This window comes from Atractosteus spatula, chromosome 1 (genome assembly GCF_055471065.1).
Source record: "Atractosteus spatula isolate fAtrSpa1 chromosome 1, fAtrSpa1.hap1, whole genome shotgun sequence".
Lineage (NCBI taxonomy): Eukaryota > Metazoa > Chordata > Actinopteri > Semionotiformes > Lepisosteidae > Atractosteus > Atractosteus spatula.
This window is the reverse complement of record NC_142706.1, coordinates 13,731,237-13,748,942: the sequence shown is the minus strand read 5'-3', so window position 1 is coordinate 13,748,942 and position 17,706 is coordinate 13,731,237. Positions and strand designations below refer to the sequence as shown.

The following is a 17,706-nucleotide window of genomic DNA, read 5'->3' as shown; positions in this document are numbered from 1 at the left end:
GAGAAAAAAGTGGCTTCTGGAGAGAGTTCCCGATCAGAACCTTTTCATTTTTATCTCAACCGACAGAACTTATCAAGACAATACATATCTGAAGCTTTCAGTTCCCAGCACACGTACAGTATAAAGGAACGAGCACGGGTTAAATCCGACCTGAGAATTAAACCCACACAACTCCAGCTGCGAGTGAAAGGCTCTTTAGCTGCATACAGGAGACAGGAAAGGAGCAGAGACATGATAAAGACGTAGCAGAGACGACGCAAAAGAGGGAAGAGGTGAGGGTGTGAAGGCGTAGGGTACAAATGGAGAAAACAGGAGGAAATGTGAGGCAGATATCTGCAAGCAAATAGATTAAAGAGTTTGGTCAGCTGTTAAGTACCGAGTACCTTAAATGTATAAACCCAATCTAATACCTACTCAGATGTCTTCAATCTGATATTCTGTATGCACATACACACCCATTAAACTGAAATCAATGTGTGATCAGGTTACCTGCAAAGAAGTATTGTAGCCAGAGTTTATTAGCTCACTTCCTTGATTTGATCATGACGGGGGGGGGGGGGGGAATGGGAGAGATTAAAAAACAAGGAAGTGCCATACCGTGCTTCCCGCGGGTGATGTCCACATACTGACAGAGCCTGGGATGCGTGACGGCCTTGAGGATCTGAAAGCGGCCCAGGATCTTGATGGAGTTGGGGGTGAGCGGGAGCCCGTTGCTCCCACAGACGTCGTGCGGGAGGGCGGAGGCAAAGAAGGTGAAGGCCCCCAGCTGAGCATCTCCGAGGGGGAACATGATCCTGGTGCAGGCCGCTCAGCGGGACTGGGGCTGCCAGAGCTCCAGGACGCAACGCACATAGGAAACAGCACGTGAACACGCAGGGGAAATGTACACAAGTGGAGACAAGCCGTTTTCCAAAGGCTTCCATTCTACAAACAGCACACACAAGCCCTGCTTCATGAATCCAATGCTGTTGAAGCCCCTTCTCAAAATGAACTTTATTCTAAAGGAGTTGAATGTTGTCTTTCTTTTCGTTCTGACCTTAATCCAGCTGCAGCAGATCATCCGTAGCAAACTTTATAAACACCTTGCTTTGCTAATGCTACTTTCCTACACATCTAAACACAAAAAAGGGCGTCCGGACCTTTTTTTTTTCAATTTTACTTCTGTCAGCAGGTAACGTTGGCAAATATTTAACATATCATTGATCTACGTAAAACGTGATAGTAGTCTGAAACAGACAAGTTAGAGAGAGTTTTTTTAATGAATGATTCGAGACAGTAAATCAACACTAAGCAATGAATGAATACAGGGAGCTGCTACGGACTGACCCATTGGACACACTGAAATAGTTAGCCAACAATTTACGTTCGTATAATTATAATCGATATTATTAATCTGTGTTTTGTGATGGGCTTCGAGGAAGCGGAACTCTTAAAGGAATAGCAAGCACAGGGTATTTCTAAATTCAATCGAAACGGAAATACCTAGCAAATCGGGAATGCGAGGCATTGCGTTTGTTCTCGCAATCGGGGAGATCATTTGTTTAGCTATGCACCCGGAAAATAACGATTGCATTTCTTTCAAATGTATTTTCTCAGGTTTACCTACGGCACGTAGACACTACTGCTCCATCTTCTCACCGGAATTTGAAGTGCGCCCGATGTTTTCTTTCCCTGCAGATGATGTCAGAGAGGCACTCTGTGTTACATCATTTCTCAGCGACGGTCGAGGGAGCAGAAGCCGGGGAATGAAAAAAACGTACTGTATGTGACACGTGAAGCATTTTTTACAATCACTATGTCAGTGATACGACTTGAAAAGGATATTATCGACTCGTCCAGCCTGAGAAGAGCCCTTAGTCGAGGGACGTAATGGGAAATAAGTTCCAAAAATAAAAATCTCAGTGATAAAGTTAATGCTGTAACGTTTTCTTTTACACTGGGATATCCATATCCTCTCCTCCTTACACTGGGATGTCGCGAATCATCCATCTTTTCACTATTTTATTGTTTATTGTTATTACAATAATAATATAGGCTGAAGTTCCATACTGTCGGTTGCACTCTTATTGGCATGAACAAAAGAATCGCGTTAAGACGCTTGGGTTGAAAAATAGCTTGAGTGTTTTAAACGGACAGAAATAACACACTACTGTAACTTTCACGTTTTAAAATCTGTTTGAGAAGATACATATTATCATAGACGTAAAGTATTATGTTTTGTATTTGTTTTTTTTTTCTCAAATACTTGAATCTTAATTATTTTAAGAAAATACGCATTACATTACGCACTTATTGGTAACTTTAATCCTTTTCAGTATACTGTATTATTGACTTGATTTTATTTGTTATTTTATTAACATCATCAAGGTGGATGCTGCACATTGGTGGTGGTGTAGGGGAGTCCCCATTACCTGTAAAGCGCTTTGAGAGGAGTGTCCAGAAAAGCGCTTTATAAGTGTAAGCAATTATTATTTTCTTCATATTTTTTAAACTGTTCGACAGGTTGAACTGTAACTTGCAATGTCAGAATATGTCTCCTAGAGGGCGCATTACAATCAAAAAAGATTGTGCGGAAGTGGGACTCTATGACAGCAATCCCATTAGGAGGCAAGTTATCCCTTTAATTAACCTTTAATAGTTGAAGGATAAACACAATAAATCTAATAAACAACGGGCCGATCAAATCTGGCAACATTATCAGGAGCTGACGTCAAACGTAGTGAATCAGGCTAGAACTGGGTGTTATATACTGTATACAGTATATCACCTTGCAACTCACAAATGGCAAGCAGTTTTGAGTACCTGGATGGGAGACCTCCTGGGAAAGCTAAGGTTGCTGCTGGAAGAGGTGTTAGTGGGACCAGTGGGGAGCACTCACCCTGCGGTCTGTGTGGGTCCTAATTTGAATTGAAGGACATAAAAGCTACCTTACAAGCTAGTCAAATACAGTAGATAAACTAGAAGAGATTATAAACTGAGAGAAATGTATGTCATTGATAAAGCTGTTTGGCATCAACTCATGTGACAATATTTAAAGATGTATTATCAGAGGACTAATTCTGTGGACTCCTGTGATATTCTTGCTGCAACATTTTTAATTTGTACCTAATCCATTCGTGTAGCTTTGCCTGTTTCTACCCATTATTTCAATATTTCACCTTTAGCATGGTGATCTCTGTTCAAATGAATTACTGTAGCTACAGGAAACCCAAACTAGACAGGTGAAATGGCATCCTCTCATTTGTAACCTCTCTCGTGTGCATTGTGTGCATTGTTTTTAGCTCTGTTACTTTTGTAAAAAAACACAACTTAAATCCTACAATCACTGTCCTGCATAACTGGAACAAAGAAGGTGGGGAACTAACCAGAAACGGCCTTGGCCATTATAATGACAGTGATGGCAGTAATCCCTACTGCAGTGCAAATTAATCTGTTTAATTTTTTTCCAATTTTCTGGCTTCTAGGAAAGGATTCTATGGAGCTTTCATAGAGCTGACTTGGGTTGTACTTGGCATGATGGGTCAATGTGTGTGTGTGTGGCGATCATGTCTTTCCAGAACGTGGCACCAGGAAATGATTATAGTCACACAAAACATGTAGTAAGTAGATCAAATCATAATAAACAAATTATTCAAAAGCCTATAGGTAAGGGTGTATTTTATTCTTAACAGTCTTACACCTTTTACAGAGTGGAAATTATAAATGGTAAAAGCTTTGACACTATTACACGTACAGCCAGAAATACAACATCACACACAAAGAATGTCATGTCATCACTACTGAGTGTATATGTTTACGGGTAAAACTCTTAAGGCACATTAAATGTGAGACTTAAGCCCCTGTGGTATAATGTACGCCTAAAAATACACATTACAAACTTTTGTTTAAATGTGCTTAACAGCACATACTAAGCCAGCAAAAGATGCATATGCTCTCCAAAAAATGCCAGATTTTAAAATGGCATCCCACTTGTGCTGTATGTCAGCACAAAGGGGATCCGTTATGCAGTGTCAGGTACATTTATGGTTTTACTGAATACACATATGTAAATTACTGTATATAAAAGGAACCTTTTTTTCCCCCACAAATAGACTTTTCAGTCAGTTTCAATATACTGGACACTTAAAAGCCAAACTGATGACTAGAGTCTCCTGCAACTGCTGCTGACAACAACAAATTGGACATTGTTAAGGACTAAGTCTGTAATTGCACTACTCTCTCGTGCACATAAAATATTTAGCACATTTATTTCCACAATTTATGGGTATGTGAAAACAGTATAGTAAGGTTTAAATATGTATACTGAACGCTGTATAAATATTTTGACCCGTTTAGTTACTGTATGTTTCTCCATGATATAAAAACAAGTGATTTCAATGATATGATGCAAAACACAGGAGGAATGTATCATGCTTAAAAGCACACTACTTCTTTTAATTGTATTTTAACTACAGTATTTCAAAGTTGAAAGAGAATCTAATATTATTGGGGCATTTATTATACTGAAGGGAGACTACGGGATAACTGGGTTAAATTCTGCAGCAAATCAATCCATCCATTTTCTAACAGCTTAAATTCAATACACTTTAGCAGGAGAGCAAGAGCATTTCCTGACGAGCACCAGGCACAAGGCAGGACACACACCGGACTGGACACCAGTCCATCACAGGTCAAACACAGATATGGACATGCACGCACTTACACCAGGGACAATTTTCCCAGAAGCCAGTTAGCCTACAAGTACAGTATGTCTTTGGACTGTGGAAACCGGAGCACCTGGTAAAAAACAACATGAACACAAGGAGACCATACAAAATCCTCACAGACACAGTAGCACCCCTGGCCCAGAATTGAACCCAAGGCTCCAGCACCGTGAGGCAGCAATGCTAACCACAACACGACTGTGCAAAACCTTTCTAAAGGGTTATAAATTTATAAGAACACAGATGTCATAAATCAAGTATATTTAATGTTTCCTTGCAGAACTATGGTGATGGTGCCAACATTTCTCAAACTATTTTGTCAAGCTATGGCTTTTTGACTGCACTCTTGGTTCTAAAAAAAAGAAAAGCTAAAATGATTGTTTGGAAAATGTAGGCAATACCTTAGGATGAAGTTTTAAAGGTAACCGATACTGATCTTGGCTACATGTTGGAAAGACTGTAATTGTTATTATGCTTCAGTGAGAACTGTTAAATACATATCTGAATTCATTCTTACAAGTGATGTATGTTTTCTAATATTTTAGAAATAAGCACAAGACTAAATACTACTTATACAACTCATCCATACTTCTTAAAAAAGATTCTTATTGATATTGTAAAACAGTATTAAAATTCTAATTGACTTATGATCACCTACACATTTGATAAGAATGAAGGAGGAAATACATTTTTATAACTGTAACAGCCCTCCTGATCAATGGCCAGTGTGTATGTCTTTCATTTGCTGGATAGAAAGGGTGGCCCGCAATTGTTAAACTCGACACCCAACATATAATCAATATCTTAATTGCAAACTACTGATACTTAATCATAGTAACAGCAAGAAGCAGCCAAGATGGCAAAGTCTGTTAGTTATGGAACTCTTTCCAATTTTCAAAACTTTACAGTATAATCCACAACTTCTCAATATTAATTTCTATTACAGTTTCTTGCATGTTGATTAGAAGAGTGAAAACCATGCCATTATCCATGCCTTTTCAGTAAAGCCTTGAGCATTTATGAAAGTTTAAGGGCACTGTAAATGCAATCGTGATTTTACTTTACAGTGACAATTTATCATATGTGGCCTTAATTCAACATTCTATTTACAGCTACACCAAACAGACAATCTTCATTTCACCATTATTCAAGTATTTTGACAAGAAACTGTGTCAATGTCACTTCAAGGCATCAACAAGTTTTTGCTTTTGTCTAGTTTGATAATAAGCAGGGCTTCAGACAACTTTGATATACTGTATAACATGAAGTCAAACATTTAGACAAGACAGTCCTGGCATACTGTATAATGTACAGTATAATATCTGTTACTTAACTTAATTAAGTTATTTATTAACCAAATCTATTCCCTTTAGCCTTCAATGTATATCAATTTAGACGATATTAGCTGTGTTCTTGAAACTAATGAAGTCATGCTATTTTATTGCAGATAACCAAGTTTCATATTTTTCAGAAGATAAACAGTGATGTTTTACAGGAGGATAAGGTCATAATGAGGCACCAGGGATCCTGACACATAATTTTACTCTTCACTTCAAGAAAAGCAGAAAAAATAACACATGGAACTAGGTACTGTGCTTGAGTATTATAAAAGCCATTGACATCTCCCTTAGTTTATACAAAATTATACTCAATGCCTAAACAAGATATCTGTTCTTTTTCCTTGGTTACTGCACTAGAAATGCAACCCACAGACACTGGCCAGGAAAGGGGTTCCAGTCATCATTAAAGTACAAGAATTTCATCACATCTTACACCTAGAGATGCTCAATACATGTTATTCTGTAATAAAGCATATAATCAGTCACAACAGAAAAAAGTAATTCTTACTGTAGTTAAGTTGAAAAGGAAATGTGACACTCTATGTACTGTAGTTTATTTTCCCTCAAAGACTTGACTTTAATATATATTTTTTCCCCCATTTTGGCATATTCATTTCAGAACAGTGTCTTCATTATTGTGGATCAGTATTGGTGATGGGTGACTGCTGTTGAAGTATATGTCATTATAGTGTTTACCTTCATTATTATATATATACTACAGTATATTTCCCATGTATTAATTTACTGTAGCTACACTAGATCTTGAGGTCTCCCTCAAGGACACAGTGATGTCAAAGGTAGAGAGACGAATTTAACAGGGTCTTCAAGATTATTAGCCCTGCACAGCAGTTGTCCATGATGTGAATCAGATGTATTCCATAGATGATCTCAAAGGCAATTTTATGGACTTTATGAGCTGGAACCCCTTTTGTGTCATTATTTCCTAAAATCCTATAGACAGACACAATTATCTAATCAAATGTGTTTTGTGCATATTTCTATATATAGATACATATAATATACATATAATATTATATGATAATATAATATAAGGAAACGTAGCTTCAGTCTGCTGTCAAGGTATTTTTGTGAATTACAGTATTGTGAAGACCAAATTACTGTTTTTTCTCAAGTATTAATGAACATTTTTAAATTAACAATTGCAAAATGATTTGTAAAGAAAACACCATAAAACAATTACATTTTGGCCAGGCGCATCATAGAATTTGCATATAAAATATTATTATATAAAAGCAGAAAAGGTAAATCTTTAAACATTTGTCTACTTGAATGTTTTCATAAACAGTATATACACACAAAATTAAAGTTGATTTACCTGAAAATTTAATTTAAAAATAATACTTTATTTCTGAAAAAGAAAAGATCCCAAGCATGTACTTTGTCTTAGATAAATGGAAAAAAAAATCACCAGTCTCTCTCTCATATATATATATAGTGACCAATAAAAATCCAGAAGAAAAAATGTATCTTACACTATAAGAATATTTATACTAAATACTGAAATACACACTATAAAACGTATTGTTTTACAGAAACCGAGCCATCAATGAATTATTTCCCATTTTTCTGTTTAAAATGTTGAAATCATTTGAATGGATGTCATCACATAGTTAAGGAGGTAAGAGTAATTCAAGCAAACTGATGAAAGCATAACAGACTGCTACATTCCTTTGCTTGAAATTCAAGCATTAAGCTTCAGATTTACTGTACTAGGGACCAATCCTGCCTTCTCATTTGGAATATGGAAACAAAGGTTCTTGTGCATTTTATTTTAAAAAAAGAATAAAGGCCACAAATTAATTCATATATTTTGTTGTTGTCCAACACTGAGCATCAGCAAGACAGAAACATTCAGTTCCAACGTGCTCTAGATGAAAAGTGATTGTCACAGCATACAGTTTGTGTCAACGCTTCCCTCTTCTGCTTACTCTCCGATTTTGAGTGATATATCTGCACCCTACTGTGTTCTAAAAGTAGAGGCCTCCATTGCCACATGTTAGAAAGGTTGGATATGATGTTGTTTATAAGACAGTCCCACAGAAATTGGAAAACACAGTGGCTGACTGACTCCACCACTTCGCAAGCTTCCCAGCTGTAAAGTAACTGTTTCTGCTCATCCAAAGATGATGCTCTAATAAGTGTCCAAGAATCACACTGAAATATGACCCTTCTTCAGAACTGCCCCCATAGGAAACACTACAACATGTTGGTTTTTCATTGCTTTTGTTGAATTTGAACAACAGCAACAACAAAAACAACTCAAAATCAATTTGAACACTGAATTATACTACGTCGCGCATTCACTCACTCTCACCTTGGACATAATCGGAACAACATTATGGTTCCAGTGCTTCTGCGGCTGGAACACGTGTCCCCCCCCCCCCCCCATTAAGAGAGATTTTCAGCTGGCATGTTCATATATTTAACCTTGTAACAGGATATGTTGAAGAAGCACTTCTTTTGCATAGTCTTTGGTGTGAACTGCTTAGCATTTTGGTCTAAAGATGTTCCGTCCAGAAAATCAACAAGAAAAAAAAAATCAAGTTTGACGTGACACTGCAGGTGAATGCCTCAATGGAGGTGTGCATCGGTATCTCATTCCCCTCTGCTGCTCTGCACCATGGAGTAGTTCTTGCAGGAGTTCTTGAAACAGCTGGGAGGCCAGGAGATGGGCCAGGCGAAGGTGCAGGGGACCTGGGTCTGCACGTTCTTCTCGAAGAACCGAAACACGGGATTCCACCAGACGCGGGAGAGGTAGTTGTTAGAGCACGTCTTCAGTGCCTGTGAACACAAACACAAAGCAGAATTTAGGAATAAAAACAAACTGCGTTTAAAAGTTACGCCTCCTGAAGTGCTCGGACACAGCTTCAGTTTAACTGCACTCTGGCTTACCAGTGGCTTAGCAAAGAGAAGCACTGACATCGATTTCCGTCAGATGTGTCAGAAATCAAAGTTTTCATGGAGTCAAGAAACCAACATACCACCCAGGTATCAGACATTGTGCTGCTGCTTGACTTGGCATTTCTAACAGATGTGAACGAAATATTGAACAGTCAGAGCTGTAAATAGTAAGGGATATAAAAGACATTTCCGGAGATGATTATCTGAAAACGAAACCTAACTTTTGGATACAGTACATGAGGTTGAACAAAATGAAACATTTCACACCTGCTGGCCTTCTGGACATTAGCAAGTACAGTGACATCTTGACTAGAGCCTAGAATTCAGAGAATCTTTGACTAGGTTTGACCTAGACATTGATGACAGATTTAATGATTTTCAGCTTTGCGTGATCCTTACGTCAAACCTAGTCTTTGAAGTGGATGTTAATGTCATTTCTGAATAAACTAGCTTGCTGTTTAACCTGGATTAAGTAGCTTTGGAAAAGGAGGTTATCATAACATAACACTCAAAATGGCAATCGAGGCAATCTTGCGTTGATTTTTGTAGGGCTTTGGATACAGGGAAATACAGTATAGTAATATCTGCACAGTTGAAATGAAGATGTTTGGTTCTACATCCATTTGTAAACTTTTGTGAGTCCTCCTTTCCTGAGGAACCTTCATCAAATTTAAAATGAAACATTATGCTTTAACAGCTACATATCTTCTTAACATTTATTCTTTTATTTTCAAGATATTTTCAAGGAGACCTTCTACTACACAGAAACAGCTTGCCAATATGAATCCAATTGCAAGGAAAAAAATGAAACTGTTGTTGTAATTGTTTGATGGCATTATCTCTGCTCTCACACTTACAATATATTTACTGTAAATCTTCCCATTACTAACAATGAGAGTGTTGAATTTACCCTTACCACAGAAACAAATATTAGTTGGCATAAAAAGCTTTTTTATGCTGCTTTATTACACTGAGGGGAATCTCTCCCTGATTTTCAAAAGGGTATTGATGACAAAAAACAGTACTGGGAGTCCCACCGATCCCATCAAAACAGCACTCAAGAATAAGTGATAAAAACAGAGTGGAGATTCCAGAAAATACAGAAATGAGCAGTTTGGAAGCAATTGTAAACTCTTTGCAAAATAGGTCATTCGAAAAATGAATCTTTTGATTCTGCAAAATTAAAACGAGTCTGGTAGTTCAAGCACAGGTTTCAGATACCAGATCAGTATCCTGCATCTGACATTTGATTATTGACAAGAATGCTTTAAACAGCTCTTATTAGAATTTAATTTACGAGAGTCATGTCTACATATATATAACTTAATGTTATATTCTTATAAAACATAAAGATTCTATATCATTTTAATAAATTACATGTTTAACAAAATATACTTGAAAAATAACTGAACATCTTTTATGTTGTCTGAAAAGCAGAATAACTTTGTGTTCAACTCTGAACATCACCTGACAAGGCAAGGGACAAGTGAAGTCTGGCTTGTGTGAATGTGTTTGGTTTGGCTTAAGTGAGCTTTTGTCTGCTGTATTTAGAAGATAGCAAAACCTGGAATTACTACACTAGAGAGAACCACATAAGGTCCCTTGGTAACAGGTTGTTTTTTCCTCATTTGTTTTGTACATCTGCTGGATCTTTTGACTTTTCAGCATGTTTATCTATAAAACCTCACTACAGAGTGTGTTGTTGAGCACTGTCAGCCAGAACCAGATTATGCAGTATTTTTTGACTCATCATCCAGCCTCACACTTACATTACACACTAACCATTCCTGATAATTATGAAGACAGTCATCCAGACTTTAAATTGGATCGATAATCTGTGCTTACATTTTAGAGGTTAGAAACCATTTTAAAAGCCTATATTTATTCCTAAGGTCGACAAGAGTGTTCACTGGCATTATGAGTTTCAATTCCAGAGCATTTTGATGGTTTATGGAACCCTATACCTACTCAGTACCTTTACTCTTTTCTATGTAACATGGATTCCTGCACTTGTTCAATAGCAAACTTCTCCATTTCTCCCTGACACATCTACAGCCCAATGGACAACATGGAATTTAATACTTTTACAGTAGAACAATTTCATTATATATAAATTAAAAAACAACAATACTTTGTCTCCAGAAGGTTAATGTTTTTCTCCAACCAACAAAGAGGAATAGCCAAAATTTCAAGCCAATGACCTACACTCAGGTCTAAAGTGGTTCTTGGTTTTCCATTACGATCCCCAGAGATTAAAAATTGCCTTTCTGTGAGTTAAACAGTGTTACCACTGTAAACAGTGTTTGCTACTGACACATCTCCTGTCTAAATCACACTAAAGCTGCAGATCTTGGCTCAGATTCTTATTTAATCTTCAAGTTATTTTTCACACAGAAAATTTCATTACATTAATTTTAAGTGAAAGGAACATTTTTCTTAAAAAAAAACAGCGAGAAATTACATCTAATGAAGCAACTGAAAAGCCTTGAGAATATGGGTTTCATTCTTCATTAAGGATGAACACATCTACACACTAGTTATGTAGAAGAAAACAATGTTGACCACTAATTCAAGTAAACAGATTACAGAACTTCTACCTACAGTAAACAACTGACATATATTTCTATACAGATACAATAGCATTAAAGAGCTAAAACCTTTGAATTATTACATAGAATTCATTGTGCAATACAAAGCAGGTCAATTCAAAAGATCAAGTTCAACAACCACTTCAACCAATCACCTTTACTTCAGATAAATAATTTCACAACAGGGGCTGTACAATCTTCAGCAAAACCACAATTATCTTTAAATCACTTACAAACCAGAAGACAAGTGACCCCAGTGTTATCTCCACTGTCAAATTCCTAAAAGCTTTACTAAGCGGTATACCAAGATTGATTTTCCTTTCTTTAAGGGAACTGAAACTTTTATACTAATATAGAAAATAACTGAAAGAAAAAACAGACAAAGGTCTTACTACTTAATACATTTATATTTGAATATACTATACTTATTCTGTATTTTGCTTTGTTTTTAATTTTCATGTATTAAGCCTTGATTTAAGATTTTAAGTAAATTATTCTCTTTTATTTTAAACAAAGCTCCTGCCTTGTGTTCTTAGTGGAAATATAATGGATGCAGGGAATTGTTTTACTGTATTTTTTAATAGTAATTCTTTACATAGAGCTTACTTATATACTGCTTTTCTGGACACTCCACTCAAAGCACATTACAGGTAATGGGGACTCCCCTCCACCACCACCAAAGTACAGCCCCACCTGGATGATGTGACGGCAACAATAGTGCACCAGTACAATCACCACACATCAGCTATCAGTGGGGAGGAGGACAGAGTGGTTTATTAGGAGGCCTTGACTGGTAAAGCCCAGGGGGAAATTTGGCCAGAACACGCCTATTCTTTTCATGAAATACTCTGGGATTTTTAATGACCACAGAGAGCCAGGACCTTGGTTTTACATCTCATCTGAAGGTTGTCACCTTTATTATAGTATAGTGTTGCCATCACTGTACTGGATAGGTGAGCACCCCCTACTGGCGGCACTAATACCTCTTCCAGCAGCAACCTTAGCTTTCTCAGGAGGTCTCCCCTCCAGGTACTGACCAGGCTCACACTTGCAAAGCTTCAGTGGGTTGCCAGTTGGGAGTTGGAGTGGGATATTGCTGCTGGCTTTTTCATTTCATCATCCTTGGGGATATTATGTTCAATTTGTTTATTGCATTTTCAGAGAAGACAAAATAATATTACACGTACCACAGCACCACAGACAATAACAAACACATGTACTGTACACCAACATCGTGGTATGCCAGACTTGGTACCTAAACAAACTGTATAAATCCAACATCAATATGAAAAGAGGGAGAAAGGAGAAGGAAAAAAGGAAACCATAGTAAAAGAGAAAACTAAAAGGAAAAAAAGAAGTGAGAGATATTGTCCTTGAGGATTTTAATACTTCAGTATCCTTGAACATCAAAGAAGATAGACCTTCAAACAGTTTATTCTCTGGTTTTGCAAAGCATGGAGAGATAGAGATCAGCGGTGTTGAATTTGCCTTGTGAGCACTGCACTGCATATTTGCTGGCAGCAGTAAGATCAGTTGAACAACTAATGGCTGTCGACTGAGTGTTTGCTGATGATGTTCGAGGATGTACAAGGCTGTGCTGGTGTTCCTCCGACTCACCTGTACATTGGCCATTGTGTGGTACCACCAGAACAGACGCGAGGTGATGAAATAGGCCACCACAACGTCCACAGTGTAGTGCTCGTGGGCGACCAGGATGCACACTACCCCCACAGCACTCAGCAGCCAGCACACCAGGTGGTACCACCAGAACCGGCGAGGAGAATCTACGGGACAAACACAAGGATGTATGGGAGTAAATCTGAGAAACACCAAGAAACAAACTGCCAAAGGGATCAATCGCAGAGATTACAAACGTCAAACGTGGAACACAGCAAAAGACAAATCACAAACCAGATTTGAACTATGGGATAATCTATAAAACAATCCACCTACTGTTGTGCAAGATCACTAAGAGGGCTAGGCCCGTATAATCCAAACGAGCGTAAGAATTTTAATAATGCTGAGCTGGTACTTTAAGTAATGAGTGTGGCTTTGCAGTCAAAACATTTCCACACAACACAAAGCCTGACTGTTATGAGAGGTTTGTGGTTTTAAGTGCATTACTGAATGTGTCTTGTCAACGGCAAAACCAGACCAGTGAGTGCCGTGGGGAGTCACGCGTCAAATTCACATTTTTTAAGATGTAGTCGAAGATCTCGGTGGTGTCAGTTCAAATCATGGCTGCCCCAGATTACAGTTTCATCATTTTAGAAATCCCAGCTAACCGAGTAATGAGTTGGTTGTGTGAAACTCACATTCCTTGATGAACAGGTAGGTCAGTGTGAGCATGACGGTGTGACCGCTATACAGGAAATCTCCGCACATCATGTGGGAGCCAGTAATGGACAACCCCCCGCCGGATATCAGCCGCAGGATCCTCTGAATCTTGGCCTGGGAGTCCGCATAGAGCTGAGGGAGAAAACAAATCGCATCACTCTGCTAGAAAAGAGTCATGACAGTCGCATGAAAACCAAAAGTACCTACAGAAAAAATACAAACATCTGAGTACCCAAGAAAAAAAGCTAAATTTGTAAATGTTAAATAGTGAGACCAGGTATTGTATGAAGGGCATACTGTCTGATAGCATTTTTGGAAAAACACAGCCACTCAAATGCTGAGAAAAATCACTTTTAATACTAGAAAACTAATATTAGTAACTTTACTAATTAAATAGGAAGGTGTCAAACATATATCTTTAACACTTCTAATAAAGTTGTATTTTAGGTTTAAAATTGTAGCTGGTTTTTCAGCAGAGTGCTTGTGTTGTTATCATCAAACAAGATAATTATTTTAGACCTGAGTCCTTATTTTATTGTACTGTATATATATAAAAAATATCTAAGCCTATCTTTCATGGTAGGAAAAACAGCACAGGAAGAAATTCCCTTCTTTCACCCTAAATCGATTTTTTCATGAGCGCAACATTGAAGTGGGAAATGTAAAATCCTTGAATTATGACAAGTCAAGATTGGTTAATGAAGGTAATTACAGTTCACCAAAACACACCGGCAGCCAACATTGATACCTCGTTCATTGATCGAGAGGGTGAGATCTAAAATCTAATGTACATTCTTCTCACTCACCTTTGGGGCACAGTTCATGTGCATGCCTGGTACAGGTAATGTTGTTATATACATAGTAATGCATCGGTACAGGTACAGAGTTCCCACCAAAAAGAAAAACCTTCTTCCAGCAATAGCCCTGGAAAATACACCAACACACTGTGAATTAGTAGAGTACGAAAACACCTGTTTTCCATGGAGAAGAGAGGATTCATAACCCTCAAGTTTCAAGCCTCTCGGTATACATCTAGGTTAACTTGAAAAACAATTTCTTATCGGAGATTAAATATACAGTACTACTGAGACCTGAGGTGAATCAGAGGACTACTATAATGACTCCTACCTCTTGGAGGTTTTGTGTGTGCATGAAGAAAATTTTCACTGTGGAGATCTTAGCCCTTTGTGAAACCGTAGGCCAATACATAAATAAATATGAAAACCATGACTCCCGCATTGAACTGGTGATTCAATATGCAAGAACCAGCTAACTAGCTCAACGTTTGGTCGAACAAGCCTTGGCAGGTTAGTGAATGCTGATGGGGCTCATTCTTTAACCCCTTCTGCACTCTTTAATTTTAAGCAAATGAAAACAAATTTCTAAGCAAGGTCTGTTGCCATGCAAGTGGATGGAAAACAAGCCCACGTACAGTGGTGTCAGGCCGACATAGCTTTTTTACACATGGCATGGGACGCCATGGGATGCAAGGACAGAGCAGGCAGGAATGAACAACACTCTGGTAGAGAACATTTGCAGGGGGTGGCTGTGAGAGCAACCTTCTGTGCTATTAACACCTCTCCCAGTGTACTGCAATGACGTGCACTTTTTTTTCCTCCTATTTTCCTATTCTCACAGCGTCGTGTAACACATAAAACCCAACTAAATGCCAGAATTACTAATGACGCAGTTGTTGTTTTTAAAAAAAAACGGATTATCCTTATTCATCTTTCTGGGCTTGCTGCGTCCGTGTGTTTCGAAGTAGAAGCTTTATCCAAGGATTTGTCTTTCGGAGGTAACAAACACCAACACACCGCCTCACCACAATCACGAAAACATGGTATTAATATATTACCACTTTATCATTATTAAATGAAAAGCAATATAATTAAGGCACCTTAAACAAATGTGAATCATCCTTTTTGCAGTCTAATACAAATACAAATATTAAGTATTTTTAATTCTAAATACAAATGCAGTTTGTAGCAAAGCTGCTGTTGTTTAAATTACTAAAAGATTTTAGGATCAAGAACAGCAGATTTTTATTTTATGTATAGCAGTTGACATTGCATTACAAAATAATATTACCTCTATCCTGTAAAAAGATCAATACTTTAAGACTAAACAAATCAAACCGGTAACTAGCACAAATAATCCTATATATATTGTAGGCAGGTTAGTTTCACCAGAGGTAATCCTAATGCACGATAACTTACTACAGTATGTAAAAGTCAAAATTATGTGGCAATATAATTGAACAAAAACATGGTTCAGTGTAAAATTAATTACGGTTAGCATAAAACATTTCACTTCCTCTCAATGGGAAAACAAGTATTCTCCTCTAATTTTCATGGAAAAATCCAAGAACAACATACAAAGTTTACTGTATGTGCACAGGTACACATATAATTCATTTAATCAGTGCATATGTATACACAAAGACTCTGCTTCAATACAGTTGTTCTAATTCACACAGTATAAAGACCACTGGGTTAAAAAATAGGCAGCATAGTGCAGTGGTTAGCATTGCTGCCTCACAGCGCTGGGGCCCTGGGTTCAATTCCTGGGGTGCTGTCTGCATGGCCTTAGCTCTCCCCATGCTTGCGTGGGGTTCCTCTGGGTGCTCCAGTTTTCTCCCTCAATCCAAAGACATACCAGTAAGTTAACTGGCTCCTAGGCCCTGGTGTGAGTGTGTGTGTGTATTTGTGCCTGTGTGTGGATGGATGGAGTCAAATTATTCAGTTTATGTCTTAGTGCTTGTTCTCTTATCATTATTCTCTCAAAGATTCCTGGCTAAGACATCTGAGCTCATTGTTCAGAATGAGCAAGCAGTCTGGCAGACAAATCCTGTGCACTGCTCCCTTTACCTGGGAACACAGGAGGTGCAAAGGCAAGTCTCACTTACTTATATCGGAGGAAAAGCCACTGGACGAACCACAGTCCCACGAGAACCATGCCATTGATCTCCGTTACAGAGAAGGCCCACTGGACGCGATCCACGTAGTCAAAAAACTTATCGGGCAAGGGAGGACTGTTGTCCTTGTCAGGAACTCTCTCGTGCACCACTGTTATCATGACCGTGGTCAAGACCAAGTTGAAGCACGCATACACAAACGCAATGCCCGTTTTCCACCATTCCAGGGGCAGGCGGTTCTTAGATTCCGGCACGGATATCTTAATGTAGTCCTGGCGCTTTCGGATGCCCTTCCTCAGGCTGTTGGGCAGAGCGCTCTGCTTGTGGTGACCGCTGCTGCTGCCGTCACATGACGCTGACATGAGGTTAGTCCTTGGACAGCCATTGGACAGCTCGGTATGTTCCTCTTCCACTTGTAAATCCAAGTGAGTGTTCACCGAATCCCCTTCACGAAGAAGCTGTGGAGATGCCATATATACACTGCAAGGTGTGAGCTACAGTATTGGAGAAGAGGATTGAGTTTATCCTTTAAGGCAGGAAATTCCAACTTTTTACTCTCTGCTTTCAAACGTCGATAAGATGCGGTCTTGTGGAGTGTAAAAGGCTTTTGGAATGACAGCTGAGGGTCATGTAATACTGCCTACTTTTCCACAGGAAAAAAAGACATGTTCCCCACAGACACAGAAAACTACAGCCGTGGCCCTGAAAATAAGACAAATCACAATTAGTGAAAGGATCAGTGAAGTACTGCAACAAATTTATGATTAACAGTAGTTTCTAAACCCTTGTTATAATTCCTGAAGAATACAATATGTTGTAAAGAAGTTAGTCTTCTTATTTGTTTTTATACCTGTGCAATCCTTTTTAAAAAATTACATGCTGTGTATTATACTGTAACTTTT

General features: G+C 38.2%; 2 protein-coding genes across 4 annotated transcripts in view; both read right to left on the bottom strand.

Annotated features, from left to right (window-relative positions):
- Positions 1–1,685, bottom strand: part of tbck (TBC1 domain containing kinase) — a 77,472-nt gene extending 75,787 nt beyond the window's left edge. The window contains exons 1-2 of one of the 3 annotated variants that reach the window (XM_088913161.1): positions 1,603–1,685; positions 598–832 (exon numbers count right to left, since the gene is read on the bottom strand). In XM_088913161.1, the coding sequence (XP_088769287.1) occupies positions 598–790 (193 nt within the window). In that variant the 5' untranslated portion in view covers positions 791–832; positions 1,603–1,685. The remainder of the gene's footprint in view (positions 1–597; positions 833–1,602) is intronic. The other 2 variants (XM_088913170.1, XM_088913179.1) reach the window with 2 other exon arrangements.
- A 1,957-nt stretch (positions 1,686–3,642) lies between these two features.
- Positions 3,643–17,706, bottom strand: part of sgms2a (sphingomyelin synthase 2a) — a 39,593-nt gene continuing 25,529 nt past the window's right edge. Inside the window, exons 2-6 of the mRNA XM_088918271.1 lie at positions 16,796–17,506; positions 14,697–14,814; positions 13,869–14,022; positions 13,171–13,337; positions 3,643–8,845 (exon numbers count right to left, since the gene is read on the bottom strand). Of these exons, the coding sequence (XP_088774397.1) occupies positions 8,660–8,845; positions 13,171–13,337; positions 13,869–14,022; positions 14,697–14,814; positions 16,796–17,277 (1,107 nt within the window). The 5' untranslated portion in view covers positions 17,278–17,506 and the 3' untranslated portion in view covers positions 3,643–8,659. The remainder of the gene's footprint in view (positions 8,846–13,170; positions 13,338–13,868; positions 14,023–14,696; positions 14,815–16,795; positions 17,507–17,706) is intronic.